The sequence below is a fragment of the Prinia subflava genome, chromosome 3 (assembly GCF_021018805.1).
Source record: "Prinia subflava isolate CZ2003 ecotype Zambia chromosome 3, Cam_Psub_1.2, whole genome shotgun sequence".
Classification (NCBI taxonomy): domain Eukaryota; kingdom Metazoa; phylum Chordata; class Aves; order Passeriformes; family Cisticolidae; genus Prinia; species Prinia subflava.
Window position 1 is genome coordinate 77,779,274 of NC_086249.1, and position 25,209 is coordinate 77,804,482.

Here is a 25,209-nt window from a genome sequence, read left to right on the forward strand (position 1 = left end):
TGAAAATAGCAAGCCCACCAGTAGTTAGTTGATTTAAAAAGACAAACAGCAAAAATTCCATGAACATGGCATCATGCTACTTCTCTGTGCTGCATGCCACATTTTCTGCTTGAGTATGTTCTGCCACCATTTTAGCACCTCCACTTTGCTGCAGAGTGAATGGGGAATTATATTTCACTGCTTTTTTTAAAAGAGTTTTCTTCTCAGACCTCCTTATTGTTGTGTTTTTTCCTCAGAGATGTCTTTGTTTCTCTGTTATCTTTAGCATATTCTTTTTGTACCTAAAACTGTTCTTCCCATGTCCTCGGGCTTTCAAATTCTTTCAACAGAGCTTTGGAAAATGAGGGCAGAGGTGAGAGTAGGCATTTTTCCGCCTCAATGTAAGCCATTTTCCCCTCCTTCCTTGTGGGATGGTAAGTCTTGAGGAGAAGACCACTGGCTTTTGTCATTAGGCAGTGGTCCAGGGTGGGAAATTGGAGTTGGAAATCTCCTGGGCTTGCCAAAAGACTTTGGTTCAAGAAGTAGTAAGGTCAAGGTGAGGTCAGTGTTTGCTACTGCACACATGTTACGACCCCTAACTTTGTTTCAAAATCAAAACCAGCTTGAGACTAAGCTGTAAAAAGAAATGCCTGCAGTAAAGCAAATTTACAGAGCAAGCAAAAGCCTGAGCACAGTAATGTATTTATAGAAAGCATGTGGATTGGTTAGTAAGGGGGAGAGTGAAGCACAAGAAGAGTTGTGGAAGAAAACTGAAGCAGTGAATTCTGCACTTCGTCCTTTTGAGTGCACCAGCAATGCCTGGCCATTACCTCCATGGAGGACATCATAAGATGTGAAAGGGTCAGGATTTCTCTAAAGAGACTAGTGGTTTGAGGTACTTCAGTTTTGGGGTGCCAATCTCAAAAGACCCTGTAAAGAGATTAATATGTTAGTCCAGGTGAAAAATACACTATTTGTGTCCATCATATAGGTTTCTGCTTGGAAGACTCAGAAATTGGTGAGGAGAGAAATAAAGGAACTGTGACTTCAGTTAAATGTTCCATTGAATTCTTATCATTATATGTGATAAAAGTGAAGAAATTTAATGGGCATACCTGCTGCTAGAGAGCTTGACTGATACGGATAAGAACCTTTGGAGATGGTGCCTGGGAAAGTGGTTGGGAGACTGGCCTGTTTGACTGGCTTAGGACTGTTGGGTGTTAGACTGCTGAGTGTTAAGGGGAGAGCTGGAAAATACCAATATTAGGACCATTTCTAAGTGAGTGTTTAGAAAAAAAAGTGCACAACAGCTAATTGATGTCTCTACCTCATGTAAACACACAGTGGAGAGAAAAAGGCTTTTGTTAGAAGTCAGCTGAGGCGAGTTACAGCCTACCAGAGCTGGAGGTGTCTGCCACACCGCTTGCCTCCCAACCGTGTGATCTGCATCCTGCTGGCTCCGGCTCTGTTTCCACTGCAGAACAAACCAGTTTAATTTCCTGGACTGCAATCCTCTGCCCCACCCCGCAGTTTGCTTTTTCTGTGTTAACTTTCTGCCGTTTTAGTGATCTCAATCAGCTTATCATATGATACAATGCGTGCCAGAAGGAGCTCAGTGCTCCTGGGAGAAATATTTGACAGGAGGCTGGAAGGAGGCAGAGGAAGGAAGGGTAGGAGCTCCCTGCTGCAGGAGCTGAGATCTGTTAACTCAGCTGCAGCTGTACTGAGAAACTGTACCCTTACCGTGGTGTAGCTGAAGGGAGATGACATCTTGTTCTTATCTAGCCACTGTGAGACAAGCAAAGAGAGCTCTTGCAGGTCTGATGCATCCCTTGCAGAAACCTCACTTTTTTTACTTGGGAAGACCAAACCAGTGAGAAATGTCCTAAGCCCTAAGCATGGGCTAATAATGCTTACTAGGTAAAGTAATGTATCACCTAGGTACTAGCCATTGGTTGATAAAAATAAAATATGCAACACATGGAATTTATTCTGACATGTTAAAAAACTATTATTACTGACGACAAGCTTTGCTAAAGTAAACAGAAGAGAAACTGTGAATATAACCAGTTTGTACTTGATAATCATCATTTTAATGTGGAGAAAAAGAAATGGGTATTAAAATTTGAAGAGGAACACTTTAAATTTGTTGTTGTTCTTTTAGCCGTCTAGAGTATTTGTATTATTTCCTAGGAAGTATCAGAAGGGTCCAGCATAGCTGGGGAAAAGCCAGTGATTGGAACTCTTGTCCAAGTGTTTTGCTCTGTGTAAGCTGGTGGGAGGGGTGAGATGCTGGTTCTGACTGTTCTCTCTCTCTTTCTCAGGGTCGCCATGTCAAAACGGGTCAGCTGGCAGCCATCAAAGTCATGGACGTTACTGAGGTGAGTAGAGGAAACTTCTGCTTTATTAGTGATGTGTAAAATCTAATAATGAGATGATGTAAGGCTTACCTCATATTTCTGTTGAAAGGCATGATCCTTGCCTGTGAGCGTTTGCTCTCTGCTTGCAGGACCTGACCTCTCCAGTCTGTCTGCCGGAGGTTTCTGTGTACCTCTGTGCTGGGGCGTTTGGCCTTCACAAATTGCTTTGTCCAGTCCCAGGGCACATGGGTGCATGTAGCACTCTCTTGGCAGAAATTCCTTAGAAGAGGGGGAAAAAGTTCAGATTGCTTGCTTCCCACTTTTTTCTCTGAAATGTATCATCTTGCTTTTACCAAAAAGGAGGTGTCTGCTTGATGTAGAGGACAGTGTTCTCCCTGGTACATCTGCAGCCTACAGAGGGTATATGCTAATTCAAAGGAATGAATCCAATGTAGTTCCAAGAAGCCTAAAAGCAGAAACATCTGCAGGAATGATGAGCAGGCTGCTAACAGAATTCAGCAATGTAAAAGTAGTTGCAGTAACTGACCCATGGGGATTTACTGTGGAGCTTTAGATGGGAAAGAGGGGAAATTAACCCAGTCAAAGAAATAAAATAATATAGGCCTATATTTGAATCCTTGTGTGTCTTGCAGATTATGCTGTTCAAAAAGCAATCAGTTTAAATTAAGTCTTCAAAACAGATGAAGAAAAGCATGGGCTTCTCCCTGTTACTCTATTTGTGTTATATAGAGTTCCATTCACAAATTAACAGCTTTAAATTTAAAATCGAGTGAGATTCTCCCATGTGATATCTGCAAAACTTGACTGATTCCCCTCTTCTGTAGAGAGGTTGTGCCTTTTCAAACTATCCTATTCTTCTGTGCTCCTCAGTCTTACGCATGGGGGAATATTTACGTTAATGTGTCTACATCGTGCAGAGCAGGGGGTCTTGGGCCAAGATGGTTATTACAAGCAGAACTTCTGCAAAGATACTGCTGCAGAATATTTTATAGCTTAGTGTGTGTATAGGTGCAACAGGTAAAAAAGGCCTTGGACACAAGATCCTACATGAGTGCTGGGGTGTAATGGGTAAACAGGCAGGAGAGGAGAAAAACAAGAGGCAGGGTTAGGTCAACTGATAGGACTCCAGTCTTATCTCTGAATCTCTAGTGATCGATGGGCAGTGTGACTGCTGCTCTCTAACTTCAGCTGTTGTATCTGCCAACAGCTAGATACTCCATTTTGTCTGATGGCTTGATAAAGATCAGTTTTCAGCTGAAGTTTTTCAAAGGCTGCCTTCATGGGGAGGCAGTGCTTTTTTTGCTGCAGTTAACAAGCAGAGAAACCAGAGAAGAATGAAGGTACATTGAAGGTACATACACACAGTGAACGTTCTTTGCACAGCAAATGTTTTCATTTGTGCATTAATTTTACACAGGGCAGCTTGCTGGACTGTGCATGACAATAGCTTCTTCCATAATACTAAGATTGGCTCTGCTGCACACCCCCTGTTTTTAATAGCATCTATTAATCACAAACAGTTGTAATAGAGAGGTTGCACAGAAAAAGGAAAACATATGGAAAACACTGTCTATAGTATGGCTAAGCTCATGTTGCAGGAGATAGGTTTTGAAACTTACTCTAATTTTTGTCTGGCTTTGAAAACAAGTTGTATATTGGCACTGTCTTTTATCTCATAAGTGTAATGCTTTTTTAGGGGATGAAGGGTAGTCAGAGCAAGAAGTTTGGAGAGTTTAGCCCCATGCAGCTTAAAAGCATTGTCATTCCTACCAGTGGAGCTCATGTGTTTTTGCTTCAAAGTGAAGAGCTCACAGACACTGAAAACGTGTAAATTCTTCTAAGTTGTATTAAGTCAGCTCCACTTTTTAAGACCAGGCATGGGTGATGGTGTTGCATGTACCATTTTCTCAGTGGCAGATGTGGCTGTAGGATGTTCTAGTCCAGCCTTGTTTACTGGTTCCTTGCCCATTTCCCAGCACTTGTGCTGACACAGCTGCCTTGGGGCCAGATGGTGGCCTGGATCAGTGAATGGGCTCTGGTTCCAGTTTTAAAATACCCTTACTTCTCTCCCTGGTTATTTATAGACTGGGTTGGTTCATTGATTGAGTTCAGCACATGATATTGCAAACTCTTGTGTGGTTGCTATGAAGAAGGTGGCATGAGATTGAAAAAGAGCCACTGCTGGCTATCAGGAAGAAGGGGCGGTAGCTTAAGTTGATATTTCTGCTGGAGGTGGCCATATCCTCAAGCCATAGGTCCTCAAGGGTTTGTTTCATAAACACCTTCTTTGCTGGCAAACAATGCAGGTCCATCCTGGTTCTAGCTCACAACTTACGGGGACAGTGGGAGGAGAAAACATGGGAACAGAGAGGGCAGTGGCTGCTACCCTTAACACTGTTCCGAAGGAAGTGCTGAGGGAACCACAGCCACAAATTCACCTTCTTTGCCTGCTTTAAAGAGCTACAGCTAGATGAACTGCTAATGGTAATACTATATCCATGCCCATGGAGAAAGAGACTTGAGTGGAAACTTCCACAAAACTGAAATTGCATTTTCTGATGAGTGGTTCCTTGAAGCTGTAGGTGATGTGTGTCTATGTGCATATTTTATTGGCAGTGTTCTGCCTTTCTGCTTAAATTCGAGCGGTGCCATGGGGGATATCTGATTATTCTGACTAACCTGAACTGAGAACAGACACAAGACTTCCTTTCTTCTGGGATACCTCTGATCCAGTGCTTGCTTTGCCAAATGCTTAACAAATTAGAAAACCTAATGTATTGGCATGCTCTATGGGCACACCCCAGATTTTTGGTTTTCAAGGCCACGATTCTACAATTCACACATTGCTCAGGATCAACGAAGTTATGTTAGTTCTGGGCTGTAAAGCTTTGATCACCCAAACAGGAGGGATGTCAAAGTCAGAGTGAAGTCTTTCCTTAAAAAGTTTAGGTTGGCATGAAGAAAATGAGGTAGTATAACCTGACTAGAGGCATGGGAAGAAATATTACACCTCTGTAGTGCACATGGCACTGTGGAAATGCTCTTCATCCTTCTCATCTTTTCTTGTGGTTTTCTCTTTAGGTTTTAATTTTGAAAAGAATGGTGGCAAGGATGAGAAAAGAGGAGGTGGGCTGAAGCCTATCAGCCTTGATCTTTGAATAAATTATGACTAGTTGGTTCTGCTGCCTGAAACATTGGGGGATCTTGATGTGCATAAAACTTTCCTGCCTCTTCTACTTTCCTCCTTTCTAAACAAATAAGGAAAATACTTAGAGGACTGGATCTTTACCGATCTTTAGATCTACAGCCCTAAAGCAAGCACTAAGGGAACTGTAAGACCTAAAGATCTATGGGTTTTCACACAGAATCATGTGCAGGTAGGTCGTCTTTTCACTTTTGGACTGCAAAGCTGCAGTGCATGTAGGCTGAAAAAGATTTCGCTGGAGTGTAGAACAAATAAAACCAAAAAAGCCACCAGTTTTCATCAATGGAAAGCTATTCTTATTCCTTGTTGGAATGAGCCCAATGACCGTAAAAGGGGAACAGTGCAAACTATCAGTGTATGCGGACTTTAAAAATTGTTTTACAAAATCTACACATGTAGGATGCATCTCATGCTGCATGCTTGTTGTGAGGCATTATATGTAGTCTGTTGTTAATCTTTCTATTGTAATGTCTCTGTTCCTTTTGTGACCTTGGTTGGGAGAAGGTGGTGTTCAGGCCATGTTGATCCCTTCCACTCCCTGACCATACTGGTAGGTTTCCGTGATTGTAAGTCTGCCGTGACTCCTAAGATTTGGCAGTCTCTGTTTAGCTAGAAGAATCTGTTTTCTTGAAGCAAATAGCATTTAAAACCTTAGCAAAGCTTACTTGGCAAATCTGCCTGCATCCGAGCTGTTAACTTGCAGCACACCCTAAAGCTTGGCTGTGCTGTAACTTAGCTTTGGAGCCTTTCCTTGCAGCTACACGGTTGTTTCCAGTGTCGCTCCTCAGTTCTGCTTCCAGCGATGCTTTTCTCTTTGAAAAGTTTAGTAAGTGATTTTGAGGGGAAAACACAATTGCTTCTCTTCTGTTTGTTATAACCCCTGACGCTGCTGCTTCTTCCTCCTACCTCTTCCCACACACACTCTTGGCATCCCTTGGGAAAGTTTTCCACATGCCTTTTTTAATAGCTGCATTTCTCAGCTCTTGTGCCCAGTGTTTCATGACTTGTCCAATCTAGTCTGTGTAAAATTATGCTAAGTAAACAACTGGATACTGTATCCTGCTGATTTATGAAAGAAGTTGGATTGCTCTTAGAGCTTGCCTGTCTTGCTATTTCTGGGTGTCCTCTGCAGAAAAATTAACAACCTCAGACCAAAACCTCCAGGCCTGCAGAGAAACATGGCACATCTCCCATACCTAGAGAGGAAAGGTTCCCTTTGCCATCTTCCTTACTCTGCTGACTTCTTATTTCTGTTGCAATAGGAAAGTCACTTTGATTGTTGTGAGTCTCTGTCTTACAGCCTGTATGGTGGTATAAACTACAATTGTGTGGATAATTTGTCCATTTTCCATAGCACATCTCAAAACAGTCTGCAGAAAAACTGCAGATAAATAAAAATGTGAGTTCCCACGTAAACTAGCAGACAAAATGAGGGAAAGATGAAATAACAAGCCAAACCAAAAGTTAGCCCTATTATGTATGTTCTTGTTTTCCCCATGAAAATTCAAAGACAATCCATGGATTTTGATCTGTTTGAAGGGGGTGGGGATAAAAAAAAGTTGATGGTTCACTCTGGAAAATTGGGAAATACAGATCCTTGTGATCCTGTGCAACAGAACTGGGTTAAGCCAGCCTGGACAATCTGAATAGGGGCCATCCTTTGTTGTAGAGATATGAATGCAGTGCTTTACCTGGCTTTATCTGGCTTAGTGCAGCTGCCTGATAAACTACTTATTACCAGTCCATGGCTGTTTTTACTGTGAGGTTAGCCAAAGCAAACCTGAAGTCACTAGAGTTACCAAAAGCCTTTGCCCTTCCAATGTTTCATAGGAGTCACTTCTTCTTAATGTGAGTTGGAGAAAATGGATCAGGGACCTAAAAAATCCAGATTGTTCCATGCAGAGTACTGGCATTCTGCTTGCTTGTCCCTGAAATGAGAGATTGCTTGCTACTAGTCTGTACAAGATTTTCCAGTCTTTGGTTAAACAGTTACCTGGCAAAATAAAGAGTTGTTCTGTGGAAAAGAAATAAATAGGAAAGCTATTTACAATCTTGATAGCCCTGCTGTCCAGTTCTCCTGAAGCTGATTAACCTCTGATCTCTTTTAGGGATTAGGAAAAAAACAAAACAAAAAACCAAAAAAACCCCAACAAGCAAACCAACCAAATAAACCTCCAAAAAAGCTGCTGGGAACTATATATTACAGTTCAGAGGAAAACAGAGCTGAACAGAGTGGTCCCTTGAGCTGTAACATCTGGTTTTGGAGGAGGTCGAAAAGAGCTACAATAGTCTTTCAGCCAGCAGGACAGCCTTCTTTGAGCTGCAGAGCGTTTGTATAATTGACTATTTCCTTCTTTAATTGAGATCCCTCACCTACCTGTGCTTCATGTCCTTTCCCAGCAGCTTGGCACAGTTCTTCCCCCTGCTTTACCTTGGACCTGGTGCCAGGAGGTTCAGCCCTGGGTGCTGGCTGATGTCTGTGTGGGACCCAGCTCTGCTGCAGCTCCATGCTGCCCTTTTCCTGCACGATTCTCGTTTGTGTCAGAGGTGCTCCTGTCCATCCTCAGGGCAAGGGCAGTGCATAGAGCCTTGCAGGGGTGCCAGACATGTCACAACACCCTTGCCCTTGGGTGTCTGGGAAATTTCTTAGATTACCAGCTCATAGTTCTAACAGAGTAGAGTGACATTTAACTTCAAAGAGCCTTTTGTCCTTTTGAGGAGCAGTGACTCTATCTCCCAGCAAGGCAGATACATCTAACACCTGGTTTAAGTCAGAGCTGCAATTTTTGGATGCCATCCAAGAAAGTTCCTGGAGCAGTGCTGGCACCAGTTTGGATAAAGGGCAAACTTCCACTCTCTTCATCTGATTACTCAGGTGGTTAGCAAGATTGTCAGGCTGTAGAAGCTTATTTGGAAAGGGGAGGAGATGGTTTTATGCAGTTGCAAGGAGACTGAATAGGGAGCTTCACAGGCAGTTTGAGATCAGGGCAAAAGGCTGTGGCTGTTACCAAACAGCTTGGGAAATTGTACTGCTGGAGAGAGCTGATGTTGAGCACTAAGGCTCTGCATTACTCTGTCCCTGTGAAGAGCAACTTTGCACTGATACTGTGTATTTGAGGGAAAATTTGGCAAAGGAGAGAGAAGAAAATGGATGTAAAACATTCCTACCTGCTTGTTTCTCTGTCTGCTTATTTCAACATATATTTTCTCCTTATGCAAGATTTTCCACCTGAGAGGAAGACAGTTTGCATGCACAGCCTATGGTCAGTTGTCCTGGTGGGCATACTCCTCTGTATATTTTAACAAGCTTGTTTGGGAAACCTGACTTCAAGACTGAAAGAAACAGATATATTCCTTTTGCCATGAGGATCCTCGAGGGCACCATTGCAACATCTCTCAACAGCAGGAGAGCTTTAGCTGTAAAGGCTTCATGGTGCTCATTGAGTAGGATTCCTGTTGCATGGCTTTTTCAGTTTAGGCTGGCCAATAGCTTCATACTCAAAGTTGATTGTGGAACACAGTGTGAAAAAAGTGTAAAGAAAGCAGTGTTGCCTCTGCCTTCTCCTCCTCTGTATGCTTATGTCTGGTGTGCAGGGTTCTTGCCCTGTCTAGCAGAAAGTGTTTTACCAGTGTTCTATAAATTGACATGTAGTTTAGTTGACACAACCTGAAGTTATGTCTACATAACTTTGCTGTAGTTTGGAGCATAAAAGAATTTTATTTGTTTTGCCTACTTGGCTTTAAAGTTTTGCCTACTTGGCTTTAAGAAAACCAGATAACACTCTGCTATAGCCCAGCAGATGATGCTTGGGATCTAATTCAGCTGTAGCACTAAGATCTGTTACTGCTCATCAGTATGTGAGAGCACATGTTCAGTATTGAAGCATAATGGAAACAGCTACAGCTGACTTCTATAGGCAGAAGGACAGGATTGTGTATTAAGAAGATTTCTCTGCAACTCTTGAGCTCTTTGGACAAGTCTGGACTTGTTAAAAAAATTCTTTCCTTTGGTCTGATGGTGCAGCTGCAGTGACACACTGAGAAAGAAAGAGTAAGTCATCTAGGTGAATTCATTGATGTCTGTTACCATCCTTGGGCACTGTGCCCTGTCCAGGTGGGCGATATTCATGCATTTAAGCTCTAATACTTTGCCTATTTTTCTTCAGTTATTAGGCTGGAGACCTGCAATAATCTGAAGTCCTGCTGTTAGCACTGACAAAGAGGTCACTAATGACACATGATTTCATATGTACACAAATGACTGCTGGCATCAATCTGTGTCCTGGACCCTAATACTAACAGTGGTGAGGGCTCAGTGTGGATAGCATGCAGATGCCTTCGCAGCTGAGATATTTTACCTGCCCGTCATACCTGCTCTAACATGAATTTGAGCAATGATAACCTGTGTAAATTCTAGTGATGGAGCATTTCTTCTGAGCCAAGAGGAGTGTTCGTGCAGGTGGGCTCAGTGCAGGTGATTTGCCACTGCCTTCCCCAGTGCTAAGCTCTGATTGTCTCAGCTGTCTAAGCTGTTCAAGTTCTGATGGGAAACAAATGTTTCGTGTGCAGATAATAGCCAAAAGTACAGGGCTGCATTTTATGTAATTTCTATCAGACCCAGAGCACAGCTCGATTTAGCCCCAGTGAGTCAGATATAGTGTCTACTCAAGGATAACAAGCCAACCTTGTCAATACAGCGTTGGAGCATGTGTGCTCTTGCCAGTTTGGGCAGAGTGAAACCAATAAGGATTGTGACAGAGCACTGTGCTTTCATTTTAGTAGGTTTCTAGGCTGAACTTTGGTCTGCTGAGTATTCTTCCTGTCTGCATAGGCAACCAAAAGATCCCAGGTCCAGTATAAGCTGCTATCTTTCAGAGATACACTTTAAAATCTGGCTTGGGCATTAGGATCAAAGTCAGGGGAATTAATTCTCTGTTTATATTAAAGGGGATATATCTGCTTGAAATGTAATCTTTCTTGACTGTGTTTAATTGTATTTTCATAAACTGCACCTGCCTTGTGGGCGCCTCCTGTTTTTGCTGCAGCATTCCATATTTTTATCTTGACTTCCTAAGGAAATGAGGCTTCTTGATGATACTGAGTGTGTCCTGCCTTCTTTTCCATCAAATAACATTTGGATCTGCTGGTTGACTTCAGCCAAGTTTAATGAGGAGGAGAAATTCCGGAGATACAAAGTCCTGACAAGTTATGTGAAAACTGGCAGGCTGCATGGGGAAGGGTGGGGCTGAAATTTATAGCCTCTGCTTTGAAAATGGTAGGCAGCCCTTAGCCACCTTCCATTATCAGTCAGCTGGCCACTGTTTTGCTGTAAATCATGAGGAGAAGGTAGATCGCTTCATTTTTATTTAAGGAAAAAGTTCTGTGCAGTGTAGCACAAGCAAACTACTTCCAAGAATTTTAAATCTCCTCTGGTTCTTTCTTTAGTTTATGGGTCCACAAATCTAGTGCTGCACATCTGAGATTACCCTATGTGATCTCTTAAAGTTCCTATGTATATATAAAGGTAAAATAGCAATGTTATTCTCCAACATTTAATGAGACAAAAATATTTTTTCTAAGTCCCTTGACAGTGCCTCTTTTGCGAGGCACAGTTTGAATGATTGTGTATGGAGTTGTTGGCTAAAATAGTCTTAAAGCCCAACTTCTGAATCTAGAGATTATGGTAGCAAGTGCTAATGCTCGAGGACCTGGGAATTCATTGTACTCTAAGCTGGTTTGTAACCACAATAAACCCTGCCCTTGTGCCTAAAGTGTTCTGCTTCCCCTGTGCCCAATCTCTTACATATGCAATGGAAAGCACACAGCTGAGCTAGTGTTAAAAGAGCCTTGGAGATGCTGTGCAAACTAGTTTGGTTGATCAGTGCAGGAGAAGATTCTGTTTGTCTCCAGAGCCCCTAAGTTCTCAAATCCTTGCCAGCAAGGCTCCTGTGTACATACCTCTCGATAGAAAGTAACCTCTCTGTCAGAAAACAGTAGATACAGCGTGGAGAATACTTTAGATAGAAGTGCAAAGGTGTTGTCATTAAATTGCAAAGATTGGTGCTTCATAATAAGCCCACAGTTTAGTCTTGCTCTCTCTTACTAAGACCCTGCTTTTCAAGCGTGATGAGAGCAATGGGTGTCTGGCCACACAGGCACATTATTTTGGTTGTGATGTTTACCTGCTGATTTTTTTTAATGTCAGGCTTTATTGCTTGAACATTTCATCAATGTTTTGTTCTGAAAGATGAATCTGTGAGAAGTGAACAAGCTAACAGCAGAAGTGCTGCTGAACCTCTGTGGACAGCAAGCCTGTGGGTGTTGTGTTTTGCCCCACATCCACCAGGTAAAATGGTAGTTTCTTCACCTAGCACATCACTGGTGCAAGAGATGGAGGTGGGAGTTCCAATAGCCTGCTCTCTTTTGCACCTCATTCTGTAAGATGATGGGTGCCTTCACATGCACGGGCGGCTCTCTCTTCCGAGTAGATCAGTTCCAGAAGTGAGCTCAGCTTTTGTGTGTTGGTTGGTGTATGAGGAGTTTCTGCAGAGTTTCTCATCAGCAGGAGTATTTTCCACTGTATCATCTCCTTCTTGAACTGAGTTTTAGTGTTTGATTCTAGATGTGGTAAGAACTAAGTGGAAGTGCTAGTGTAAATGCAGCAGCCCACAGACCTTCAGATAACTATTACTGTCCTGGATAAGCACCATGGCTCTGCGTGCAAGAGTAGGAAAGGAGAGCATCCGTGATGCCTGAAAATAATTTTCTCACGTGGAATATTTTACCGAATGGAAATGTAATTGGGCAGAGAGACCAGAGGCAGCAGTGAGGGAGAGCTGGTGGCTGCTCGGCTCCCCCTGTGATAACCTCTCCTCACGGCTGGGGCTACAGGCAGACAGGCAGCCCTGAGTCACTGCTGTGGAAACACTGATGCAAAGGCAGCATTATTATTATTATTTATTTGTCTCTTGCATATTTTACCTCAGCTCCCTTTTTGCTAGCTTTCATTGTAGTTGCTTCTCTTTGAACCTGTGGGACAAAATCATTTTTATAAGTGAGTTTGTTGGCTTTCATTCTGAATTTGTCTTTCTGCTTCTCTTACTACACTCCTTTGCAGCAGTTTTTAAAATGTGAAGCCTTGCATTGATTATAAAATGATAGAGTTGCACTGATTTATAGATCAGAGGGGGCTGCATGGTCAAACAAGTCTGCACCCAAATTTGAGTCCCTGAGGGAGATGTCTGTCCCTATGTCAGAACTGCTGCTGCTCCCTAATTCTGATTAAAAAGTTTGGGAAATGTACCTAGCCTAGTCTTGATTTGCAACACAAATTGTAAGAGTTTGCACTGATCATGTAAAAGTGGTTGGGTCGGCATGTAAATGCAAATTCAGTGCCTACAAATGTAACAAACAAATGTGCTTACAAATTGTAAACAAACTGTGTGTAAATTAAGGAAAGGATTTCTCTCACAGGCAGGAGAAAAAAGAAGGAATAGTTGCATTTTCTATTTGTAACTGTTCAGATGGCATCCTGTTGTGTTAACAGTGCTTCCTCCTGACATAGGTGTCTGTGGTCTTCCCTTCCCTTCCCTTCCCTTCCCTTCCCTTCCCTTCCCTTCCCTTCCCTTCCCTTCCCTTCCCTTCCCTTCCCTTCCCTTCCCTTCCCTTCCCTTCCCTTCCCTTCCCTTCCCTTCCCTTCCCTTCCCTTCCCTTCCCTTCCCTTCCCTTCCCTTCCCTTCCCTTCCCTTCCCTTCCCTTCCCTTCCCTTCCCTTCCCTTCCCTTCCCTTCCCTTCCCTTCCCTTCCCTTCCCTTCCCTTCCCTTCCCTTCCCTTCCCTTCCCTTCCCTTCCCTTCCCTTCCCTTCCCTTCCCTTCCCTTCCCTTCCCTTCCCTTCCCTTCCCTTCCCTTCCCTTCCCTTCCCTTCCCTTCCCTTCCCTTCCCTTCCCTTCCCTTCCCGTCCCGTCCCGTCCCGTCCCGTCCCGTCCCGTCCCGTCCCGTCCCCCACTGGCAAGGAAATATATTTATATATTTTAAAACCTATAGATTAGCTTTCTACTGTTTTTGCCCCCTCTAAAGCTGGCCAGGGGTGGGTGAGAGGGGCCAGGCAGGACAGGGATTGGAAGTGGCATCTTCCGGGAGCTGGCCTGCAAGCAGCCTCTCCCCAGGGTTAGAGCTGTGAGGCTCATGAGGAACCCGGAGCCGTCCCTCTGCAGTGCAAATCCAGGAGGAAAGCCGGCTGCAACGCCTTTCCAACATCCTGGCTGCATCTTTCTCAGCCACCTGCAGTGACTGCTGAGGGACTGTTTGTAGTGCTCCAACCTGCAGATTTAGGAATAAAGAATGGAGTGTAAAGGTCTTCTGCAGGGATTCCCCTTCCCTCTGATCCTTTCCACTGTGCAACAGGCTATTTTTAGTCTGCTTGCTTGCCTTAGAAATTACTTCACTTTCTGCTTTGGATGATTTCCATAACATTCACTGTGATTCTGAATTCCAGTGTTCAGAATAATGGCAGAGCAAAGAATTGCTGTGTGGCAAGCTCAATTCCAACAGCGGAGCCAGAAGACCTGGATGAGTTTTTCTAATGTTTTTCGTGATGTGTTTTGAGGCTGAGGATGTGACGCCAGCTGCCTCTGACCTGGTGACCTGTGGGAGGCTGGCTTAGCTGAACTGCATTGTGGATCATGCCCCATGTCTGCAGGCAAAGAGCCTTCCTAACCCTGACTTTAACGGTGCTTTGGTTAGTGAATGGCAAAAGAAAACAACTCTTTAGTGGACTAATCCAGGTAGCCAAAGTAGATCTACCTCTGAAAGACATCTGTTTGCTTTCAGTGAAGCCCAGAGTCAAAAGCCCAGCCTGCCCCTGCTCTGTGTGCTTGGATGGAACCATTGCTAATTTACTGAATTCTCATTCTCCCTCCACACAGCAGTAAGATACGATTTAAACCAGCAGCTTCTCTGTCTATAAAGTGCTCTTGAGCTGTATAAGGTGTTAGAGCAGACCTTGCTATGGGAAACAGTGCTCATCTTAATGTGGTTGCATATGATGGCATCTAATCATTTGCCACTCTGACATAGAAAAAATATCATAGAATCAGAGAATCACCAAGGTTGGAAGAGACCTACAAGTTCATCCAGCCCAACTGCTCACCTGGCACTATCACAGTAACCCCTGAAGCACCAACCCACATCACCCAGCACCACATCCACACACCTGTTAGACACCTCCAGCGATGGTGACCCCACCGCCTCCCAGGGCAGCCAATGCCTGACAACACAGTGAAATTTTCCTTTTAATGTCTAATCTGAATCTCCCCTGTCTCAGTTTAAGGCCATTTCCTCTGGTCCTCTCACTGAAGGCACAGCAGAAGAGATCGGCCCACACCTCACCACATCTCCTTTCGGGCAGTTCTGGAGAGCAATGAGATCCCCCCGAGCCTCCTTCTTCCACTCCCTCAGCTGTGTCTCATAGGACATATTTTCTAGACCCTTCAAAAGCCTTGTTGCCCTTCTCTGGACACACTTCAGCACCGCAATGCCCTTTTTATGTATTTTAAGTAGCTGGTTCTGTAATAAATGAATTTCATACAGCTGGTTGATAAGGCAGAGGAGTGCAATTCAGTGGGTTTGGGCAGCATGTTGCAGTTTCATAGGAAAGGCCTGCATACTTAGCATCCATGAGGCAGTGCTGAATCCAGAGAGTGATGAACACTGACTGGCAGTTAATACGAAATTTTCTTAGATAAAGATGTTTCTTATACTGGTTTTCTCTTCAGCTTGATAATGCATGGGTTGAATATACTTGTGGGAACTCATATATTCGGGAGCTCATATATTTGGTGGAGAGCAGAGATTGAGCCTATTGCTATGGGTCAGTATAGATCAAAAAGTTGGAATTCAGTGCATGAGATTAGGGGGAAAAATATTTCTTATCAAGCCTATATTTGTATGAATTTTCCACTTGGGTTTTTTGTTTTGTTTTGTTTTTGTTTTTTTGGTGAGTCTTGATTAAGAACCACTCTGGATAGATTGGTTACTGTTTGGATTAGAAGTGTAATCCATGATGATTTACAAAAGTACCCATATTCATCAGCCTTTGAGGACAAATGGCTACTTAGGGCATGGATAAACAAACACTTCTTAGCGTGGTTCCATGAGCTGTTCTGTGCTCCTTGAAACGTGGCCGTCCTCACCTGTGGAGATGAGCAGCGGTATCTTGTGCAGGTGTTTTCTGCATTTTTCCTCCTGATTGCACTCAAAGCGAATAAATGTGTGACTGCTCTGCTTTTGGCCATCACTAGAGGGCTTCAGAGGGAGAAACCTGCTTGCCTCCCACACGGTATCAGGAGCCAAAAGTTTCTTCTGAAGCCTGGATACACAGCGTTGTAGCAGAGACGTTCGAGTTGTGCTACTAGGAGCTTATTGGTGGTGTTCAGCAGATTTTTGCATCTTTCATTCCGGGAACTTCCTTCATAATTTTTTTTTCCTTTTTAAGCTTCTCTTTTAATCATCTTTACAAGATGAATGGTAAAACAGGTGTGAGGAGAGTGGGGCTGGTGGGCAGCTGACACACTTAAAGGGTTTTGCAGAGCCCTGCACTTCCCTGAAGGGAAACAACTGTAATGTGCAGGTTGTTGGTGTGCATGGGCATGTGCACTGTGGAGAGGTGGCCAAACCTGGGTTGTGACTGTTGCATGGATGTATCCTCTGTGGTTCCTCAGGAACAGTGTCTGCTCGTGAACCAGAGGTGTGAAGTAATAAGGGATGTATTGTATGAAAGACTACATTAGCTGGGTGTCTTGCTTTGGAGAGACTTGCCAGCAAGTTGGAGAGCTGCCCTCAGCCAAGCCTGCTTTCAGTCAGGAAGTTTCACAGGTCATGAAAACCAGCCCATGTCCTTTTTTTTCCATCGTGCCCTGCCTTTATATGCAGCAGCACACATGCACTGCCCTCACCCTTCGTGCTTTGGATCAGTGGCTCAGCGTTAGCCCAGGAAGACTTGTGAGTGCTCCAGTTTCTGTGTGGGGTGGGAACACTGGAGCACATAATGGCTGTGATTCAAAGACAAACTCTAGCTCTTTGCTACTGATCACTTTGGCAGAAAGCCCCAGATGCTCAGAGACTACAGATGGAGCTGTTTGGGGGAGAGTTTTTGGTTAAATTAAAAAAAAAAAAGAAAAAAGAAAAAAAAAAAAGGCAGCAACAACCTTAGGATTTTCTATTATTATTATCATCAGTGGTGGTAGTACTAATATTATGTTTTTCTATCTTTATAATAGCTTCCCTATTTTTCCTTTTCCCCTGAACCTCACTTTTCAATTCATGCCAGCCAGAGCACAGCTAAAAGCTTTTTGTAGAGGTGCATAATATTTTAGTAAACCAGCAAAGACAAGCTTAACCAATTTAACCATCAATCTCTGTGAGACTTTTCTTTTTGAGTGGGATTTAAGATTTCTACATGTACCTTTTGGAGGATCTAGGCTGCAGGAAACTGCAGGAGAGGAGTCTTCAGCCATGACAGGCTTTGTTCAGATACCTTAAGTCTGGCGGAAGCTGACCTCTGCAGCACATGGTCTTTCACTTAGCTGCCTCTCTCCAGCTATAGGAGAGGTCTGATTTGCTGTGTGTGGGATTTGTGCTGCTTCCATGCTGCTTGCTAATGTTTCCCAACCAACCAACAAATCCTTGCCTTGGTCGTGGAGCTGGCAGGGTTGCTGCAGCTGCCCCTTTGTGCACGACTTCATTGTCACACAGCTCTGCTCTGAGCAAATCCGGTGCCTTGAACCTTACCCTCCTGAATTTTGAAGCTTTCCAAACAACCTAGGTTTCGTCTTTCGGATGTAAATGCCTTTCCTGTCTCCCATACGCATTTTGGCTGGGCTAAGTGCTCTTAGTTTGGTTTCAAATCAAGTGTGATTAAGGGAAGATTTCTTCAGAATGTCACTTCATCATGTTACCAGACTAGCATAGTAAAAACTTGTAATATCTGTTGGGGTGAATACCCTGAGCACAGAATTACAGGCCCTTTCCTGCTCATGAGTCATCTTCCCCTGAGACTCTGTAGTGATAGCATTACTTTTATTTTAACAGAAAAATCCCTGAGAAGGCGACCAGTTATTTATCTGAACAAGAGAGGCCATGTTTCTTGGGTTTTGTTGGTTTTTTGTTTTTTTAACTCCAGACTTTTGTATATATTAAGGAAGGCAATGCTTCGGGTGTAGCTCCCATGCAGATGCTGGCTGGGCAGGCTGGGGGGCCATGCTTGGCACAGGAGATTGGTGGCTGCTGTGAGGAAACCAAACCAGTACCTTTTCTGAGGGAGATCAGATTATATTATATATTGGGGGATTTCAGTAAACCATATTATGCCTGCATTTATTTTACAGTCAGGTTGCTGAGTTTCACTTTTTAACAGGGGCTTATTCTACAGGAGTGGGTTGTGCCTGTGTCTGAGCTGCCTGCTTGAGAAAAGAGCCTCCAGAGCAGCTCACACAGGCTGGTAACACACACCCCTCCCCTTTCCATGTCACCTTCCTCTCTGAACATGTGTGTGCCCAGCAAGTAGAATAACCAAAGTGAGCCCCTGACCACAAGCCCGAGGAAGCAGTGTTACCCATTGCTGCCCAGGAAGGGTTGCAGCAGCCTGGATGGAGTGATGGATGTGCTTCCACCTCTTCCTGGACTATTGCAGGGCTTTTTCTTTCTGGGTGAGGTGGCCTGGCCTCTCTGGTTTCTCTTACAGGCTTTGTGGTTGATGTAGGGCCTGCCACAGGAGAGTTTGAACTGAGTAATCCTCATTTTCTTCTCATCAGCATCCGAGTGTTGGTGCCTGACTCCCTTGTTCCTGTTTGGGCTGCTCGCTGCCTGCTGTGCGTGCACACCTGAAGTTTTGAGCAGCTGTCTGACCAGTCAGTATTTTGGTCCCTGCAGGTCCCCTGTGCTAGCTGTGGTGCAGTTGTGACAGACAAGGCAATGCTGGCAGGTTGGGGTCTGGCAGGAGCTTTTCAGCATGGGAGCAGCAGGGCAAAGAGCAGCTGAGCCTCACTGGAAGCTGGTGTTGAGGTTGGGAAGTGGACTTCTGTCCCCAAATTCCTGCCCTGCTCTCAGTGTTTCAGCTCAAGAGTGAGAGACTTGGGCTGGGATCTGAGCTGTTTGTTTTTAAACTGGAGAGTGAGATGCCATAGCAGCTCTGATTTTTGAAGTGAAATACCTTTTAATAAATGCTTGCCTGTTCACTGCCCAGCAGCAAAAACAAGCATGTACTGTAGCATTAGGGCTGGTTTATATTTTTTCCAGTCCTGTTTTCTTGGCTGTTAATCAAGGTCTCTTTGTCACATTCCCAGCTAAGGGTAAATGAAGCTGGGGTGTAATATTTGCAAGCATTTGTTGCTTTTATTTATCCTGATGGAGGCAGAAAGGCTTTTCTCCTCAGACAGGTAAATAATTAGCTGGCCATCCACAGCTTCCTTGCTCAGAGGCCCAGGAGCAAGGGAGAGAGGGGACTGTGACACCCCATTTAATAGATGGACGTGAGCATCTTGTGGCTCTGTTCATTGTTAATTCACTCCTGCAGCACTGCTCAGCTGTGAGGTTTCCAGGCGTGCTTGGCAGCAGCGACAACAAAAACATCTGGTCCAAGAATATAGCTCCCTTCTGCTGGCAGCTGCATGAAAATGATTTTGTACATCGTAGTGTAGCGCCAAATGCACTTAACTTGTACACTAAAGTGCACAGCCTTTATAGAGCTTTGGCACTGCAGGGCAGTTTTAAATGCTGTGCATAAGTCAGCGTTAATCTACCAAAGAAAATCAAAACCTCAGCAATCAATTTTATAAAGAACTCGCTTATCACACTTGCCCAGACGTGGCTATACCTTTGTACCTGTCTAACAGCTGTTCCTGTCTGAACACAAAGGAAAAGCCTTTTGGTTGCAGCCCTGGTTGTCATCTGTCCTCTGGGAGGGTTTGGCACAGACACGAAGGGAAATTTGCCCCTCTCAGACATCCCTGAATTCCACTCGTCAGCAGCTGCATTTGTTACTGATAGAGGTTGTCTGTCTCCCCTCTTATTTTAGGAAGGACCTGGCAACTGCTGAAGAAAAATGTTAACTGTGAATCAAATAGTTTGTGTGTCTGCTGGTAAATTGTAATTTGAGTGATTGGACCTGATAATTACAGACATCATCATCTTGTCAGTCAGTTGTAAATCATTTGGTAATAGATTTCCCATTTTAAAAAACAGCTATTTTTTTGAGCAGAAGTGTATTTTAGAGGTAAAATATAATATACATATTCCTTCTTGCTATGAAAACCCCTAGGGTTATAAACATGGGTCTCATTCATACATGAAGAGGAGAGGTCTGCTTCAGGAAAGCTGCTCTCAGCGTACATATTTCTAGTTATTTATTTTTTTTGTTTATTCCTACAGAGTAGCTGAGCATGGTGTTCTTTTTTCACACTTAAAACGGCTGTTACCTTGTAGGTTTTGGGAATGAAGAAAAGCTGGGAGGAGCAGAAATCCTGGGTCTGGTCTGATATCCATCATAGGCCTGGGTTTACCCTTTGCAGAGGGAGCCTGTTCCTTCCCAAGAAGTAGAGGTGGTTGAAGGCTTGGACAGGTTTCAGTAGGTCTGTGCAGGTCTGGTGGTGTCACAGCTACTGATCTGATATCAATTTTCTGCCCTGTCACTGTTAGGAGGAGCAGTTCTCCCCAAAACAGAGGGAAGAGAAGGTGAAAATGGTGACAAGAGGAGTAGGAGCGAGCTTCCTCCTTCCAGCTTTTTAAGCAGTCTTTGCTTGCCGTGTTGGTGTAAGACACCAAGGGCATTTTCTGGAGTATTTTGAAAATTGAATTTGACAAACCTGTAGGGTTTGGTCCGCTCTCCTCTCTTCTCCTCATCCCAGCCTGTGCTGTGCAGACAGTGGTTTATTCAGCCTGTTTCTCAAAGACAGGACAGTGGGCTGGTGTCACAGCTGTTTTTGTGGTCCTTTCTGTCCCTGGTCAGGTGAGAGGAATGGGCCTTTGAACCTCTTGGGCCCTCCCTATTGGCACCTGGCATTTTGGATTTGCAGTCGTTTCTCTGAGTAAGGCAGGGGAAAAGGCTGTGGATTACTGACAGAGGCTGAGCAGTGACTAATACTGGACCAGAGGAGCTAAAGTGTTTAACCTTTAGGCAAAGATTACCTGAAATTAAAACTTGTAAGGACTTGTGCTCTCACACTGTGTCATTCAACCGTGCTTGTAAGACACATGTACAGATCGGATGATTTCTTTTATTCATGGGCAATTTACATATTTTGGCTGCTTCACAAAAGAAACCTTGTGTTGAATAAGTCAGATCATGATCTCACACCAATCTTTGCTTACAAGAAGATTTTTGGAAGCTGTAGCATAGTGCAGAATTTTGAGTTTTCCTTTTGTGGGTGTGAAACAAAGCACAGGTTACTGGCTGCACTAAAAATGGGCATTAAGCATGGGTATTCCTAAGCCAATGTCTTCCCTTCTGTGTTTATGGATGTGATGGCTGTCTGTTAGTAGTTTCACCTGGCAAGTGTACCTTAGACAAAGGTACAACACTTTAGAAAAGATGTGTTAAATCTATTTCTTCATAATAGCAGGCTCAATCAAGTGTCACTTTATCAAAGTGGATTGGTGGGCTGCAAAGAAAATGCAGTAATTTCGGGTTTGGAGTTTTTTGAATACTCATTTTCTGGCAAAATGCAGGGCTTTGTTAGTGTTGCAGACCGTTTTAAATATTTGGAAGGAAAAATTGCTGTACTGGCAGCATTTTAATGAGGACAGTTCCCTTAATTAAAGCATTAGAAGACTTAGGGAATGTGGACAGCTGAGGGATTAGCAATATGTTACAAAGTTCTTCTTCCACCTACTAGTTGATTTGGGGTCAGAAGACCAAGACCATAGTAAAACTTGCAGTCTTCCAGCAGTTGTTTGCTGGTATTAACCATTGATGCTACCAGTGACCAAAGCCTGGATTCATTCTGTCGGATTTTGGGCACACAGTGGTTGTGCTGAAGCCTGGAGTGTAAGTGACCTGGGGATCTGCAATTTATCATGGGGGAAAGGTGCCTGTGAGGGACAGGTGTGTCCACCTGAGGTGGTATTTGTCCTGTAGAGGGGTAAAGATCACTGGTGGGACTGTGTCTCCTGGATGTATGAGGTACTTGCTTCATGGCTACCAGCTGCTCACTGCTGGCAATTGTGGTGGTACTTGTTGTGCTGCCCTGTGTTTTGGGTTTGTTTTGGGTGGGTTTGTTTGTTTTGTTTTGTAGGTTTTGTTTGTTTCGGTTTGGGATTTTTTTGTTTGTTTTTAATTTTTGTTTTTAATTTTATTTCTTAATGTATGATTGATTTTGGAGCACTGTTGCCAGTCTGCCCCCTCTGCTTTGCAAATCTGTCTGTTTGCTTTTGACCTAAGCAATATTTTGCACTGAGCAGTGCCAGGCCCTTCAGGAAAGAAATGGTGGCATGTAATAGAGTTGCTGAATTTCTCCTGTAAACTACTTCTCCAGCCCCATTTCATTTTGATAAAAGATCCTGTGTGAAACAGCCCTGAGGGAAGCCCAAGTGGGATTACTTTTCTGTCCTCTCATTTGTTCTGTTCCTGTTTGAGTGTGCATGGTTATAGCTTTTGTGTTTGTTATCCCAAACTGTTGGGATATTTTATTTGTCTTGTAGCATTTGGGTTTCCTTCAATGTATGAAATGAAAGAGGGGTTGTAATTAAATTCCTCTTCCCTGTTTATCTACAAGACTCATTGGTTAGTGTGGGTGTGAGGCTGTATATTGAACGTATCTCTCCTGTAAAGAAATTAGTGTCTTTGTGTAATTATAGGTTTTCACTATGTATGTTCTAGAAGAAGATAAGTGTTATGCCAAAACTGCTACTTTTAATGTATTTTACTTTCTTGGCTTATATTTCTGCTAATATAATGTCTGTGTGGCATTTGGTGCATAGGAAATCTGCCTTCAGTCGTTTCAACCTTTTGTTTTCTCTCTTCTCTCAGATGTTTGCCTTCTGCCTCCCTCTGAGTTTAAAGCTTAGTCTCAAGCCAGAACTTCAGTTTCTTGTTGAATCTCTCCAGCTGCACGAAACCTGCAGGAGCCTTTTACATCTCCCATGTCCAGACTGCAGCCCGGCAGCGTCTGGACTGCACGTGTGGGGAGGGGCTCATGTGTTGGTCCCTTTGGGAAGGAGATCTGCCCTCCAGGTGGGAGTGGTGGAGCTTCATACTGCCCAGGGCAGAGCAGGGTCCAGGCAGTGGGCAAATGCCTTCCTTGGCTCTGTCAGCCCCTGAGGGGATGCTGCTTTCCTTGGCATCAAATGCATGCTGAGATTCGAAGTAGAAAAGCCGTGCAACATTTTGGCATTGTGCAGTAGCCTGTTTTCTCTCCAGCATCTCCTCTAATTATCTGAGCCTGGAGCTTTGCATAAAGTAGATTCCTTTGTTTCACACACAGGCTTAATTTTATTATCAGCTAGGAAGGGCTTGTTCTGATCACAAGAACCTAAGACTGGATGTAGAAATTGTATAGCAACAGGGATTTTTGGTGCAAATAATAGTGATGAAAGTAGGTGACTAGTCCTTCCCTCTTTTATGAGAGCTCAGAAGATTTCAGTATAAGGCTAGCTTGTTGTGTAACTTGTAAGTAATCTAGGCTTGATGAGGATGGACAGTTGAATTGTATAGCTGGGACAAACATGTAGTCTGAGCAGGAAGCTCTTTTAAGTAATCATGACTAGGAACAAGGAATTAGCCTTGGAAATAGTTGAAGGGATTTGCCCTTAGGAGGTTTCTCTCTTGGTTGTCTTTGGAGAAGCCTATGCATCCCGGGATTTTACTGGGGGAGGTCGGCAGTGGTGTGGTTTCTGTGCCTTCTGAGCAGCTCATTCAGTACCAGTGAAGGCACCGGAGGCACATCAGGCAAGAAAGAAAATATTGTTGTCGAAGTGACTGGCAGAGGAGGTGGTTTAGGGGGGAGACAACAGACAAGTATTGTCTTCACGTGGTTTTTGGCTCCTTCCTGCCTGCACGTGATTCCATCTCCTGCCTGCACAATGCTGCTACACAGGCTCCTTGGGGAGTGCTGCGACCCTGCTTAGGAGCTGGTCCTTCCTCATGCCTCTTTTGTCCAGCTAATTTAACTGTTGCTTTATGGCTGCAGCCTCAGTGATGGCACTGTGGTGAACAACTTGGCTCATTTGCTTTCTTGTTTCGAACAGTGCCTTTAGCATGCAGTAGAGAGGGTGTTGTGCCAAGGGGACACAAAGCAGCTTCTGTGTGGTGTGTGTTTGGAAGTGTTTCTTACCTGCTTGGTGAAATGTTGCCACTGAAGGTAACTGAATGTGGTCATAAGGACAGCACTGTTCTGCCAGCCAGCCCTCACAAAAGTAAGGTTTTTTTGACCCTTGAAAAAGCTTCAGAGCAGTCTTCTGCAATTACCGTGCCTGCACAGCGCTGCTGCTTTGCTGTTCCTGGCAGCATGGCCGTGTGCCGGCAGCAGCTCGCAGCCTGGCGGGCAGCTCACGGTGACAGGATGCCTGGTGTCCAGAAAGCTCCCAAATGGTAAAGCCCGTGAGGGCCTTTCTCTGCGTGGGCTGTGCATGTATGTGGACGAGGGGCAGAGGCTGAGGCACCCTCCCAGCAGTGGTGGGGGATGCTCACCACCCGTGCCACTGCTTGCTGGATGGCCAGTGCTCTGTCAGTGTCACTGAGTGTGTGGCATGATGGATGCCTTTCTTAAGGGGGTACAGTCTGAAGGCCTTGGAAAAGTCTGTGTTTGGAAAGGACTTGAAGGACAGCGCAGAGAAATTAACCTGCTGATGCCAAGGTGGGAAGAGTCTGTGGGTAAGTGGTCTGTGAAAAAGAGACCTTGCATGTGAAGTGAAACAGGCACAGAGAGTGCTGGGAGTGAGAAGGTAACACAGGAGAGAGATGGGAAATAAACTTACATGAGGTCTTTAGCTTGAGGGTAACAAAGCTCAAAGGCTTGTAAAAGGCTCTCAAGGATAGGGTGTAATAAGAAAGTTAAGATTTAGGAGGGATTGTATAAGGACTCGTTAAATGTTTATTGCACCTCTTGATTAAAGTCTTTTATTTAAAATGGTTTAGACTTTCCCTCCCAAGAAAGCTGTGTTCGATATTTTTTCTTACAAACTATTTTATGTTGTATTCCCAATTCCAACACTTCGTTGTGGTGTTGGAGAGGATCACGTTTTTCCACGTTGCACTCTCTGCACTGCAAGCTGCTCTGCTTTATACAAACTTCCTACCTTGGCAGTCACTGGCAGGGATTTACCCACTCAGTGTATTGTTTCTCCTGTGGTTTGGTTCCTCCTGAAATTACAGCCTCCTTCCCGGCTTGGAGGCAGCGCCGCAGCTCCCCGTTCAAGCACTGTGCTGTGCAACACTGCCCCAACTTTCCTTGCCAAAACATCTCCCTCATGTGTGAGAACTTTATTAACGAGTGTATATATTACGGATTCCAGCAGCAGAAAAGGTCACCTATTGTGCTAGGCTCTATTCAGACTTTCTCTGTCCTGGACAGATTCTGCTCCAAATGGATGCTGGCCAGGTCTGGGGTGCAAAGAGGAGGGAGGTTGTGACACTCAAGTGAAGTTTGCAAAAGT

At 44.2% G+C, this 25,209-nt stretch overlaps 1 protein-coding gene across 10 annotated transcripts in view; it reads left to right on the forward strand.

Annotated features, from left to right (window-relative positions):
* MAP4K4 (mitogen-activated protein kinase kinase kinase kinase 4) overlaps positions 1-25,209 on the forward strand; it is a 163,453-nt gene that overhangs the window by 74,400 nt on the left and 63,844 nt on the right. For all 10 annotated transcript variants that reach the window (XM_063392606.1, XM_063392607.1, XM_063392611.1 and 7 more), the window contains exon 3: positions 2,304-2,360. In XM_063392606.1, coding sequence (XP_063248676.1) covers positions 2,304-2,360 — 57 coding nt within the window. The remainder of the gene's footprint in view (positions 1-2,303; positions 2,361-25,209) is intronic.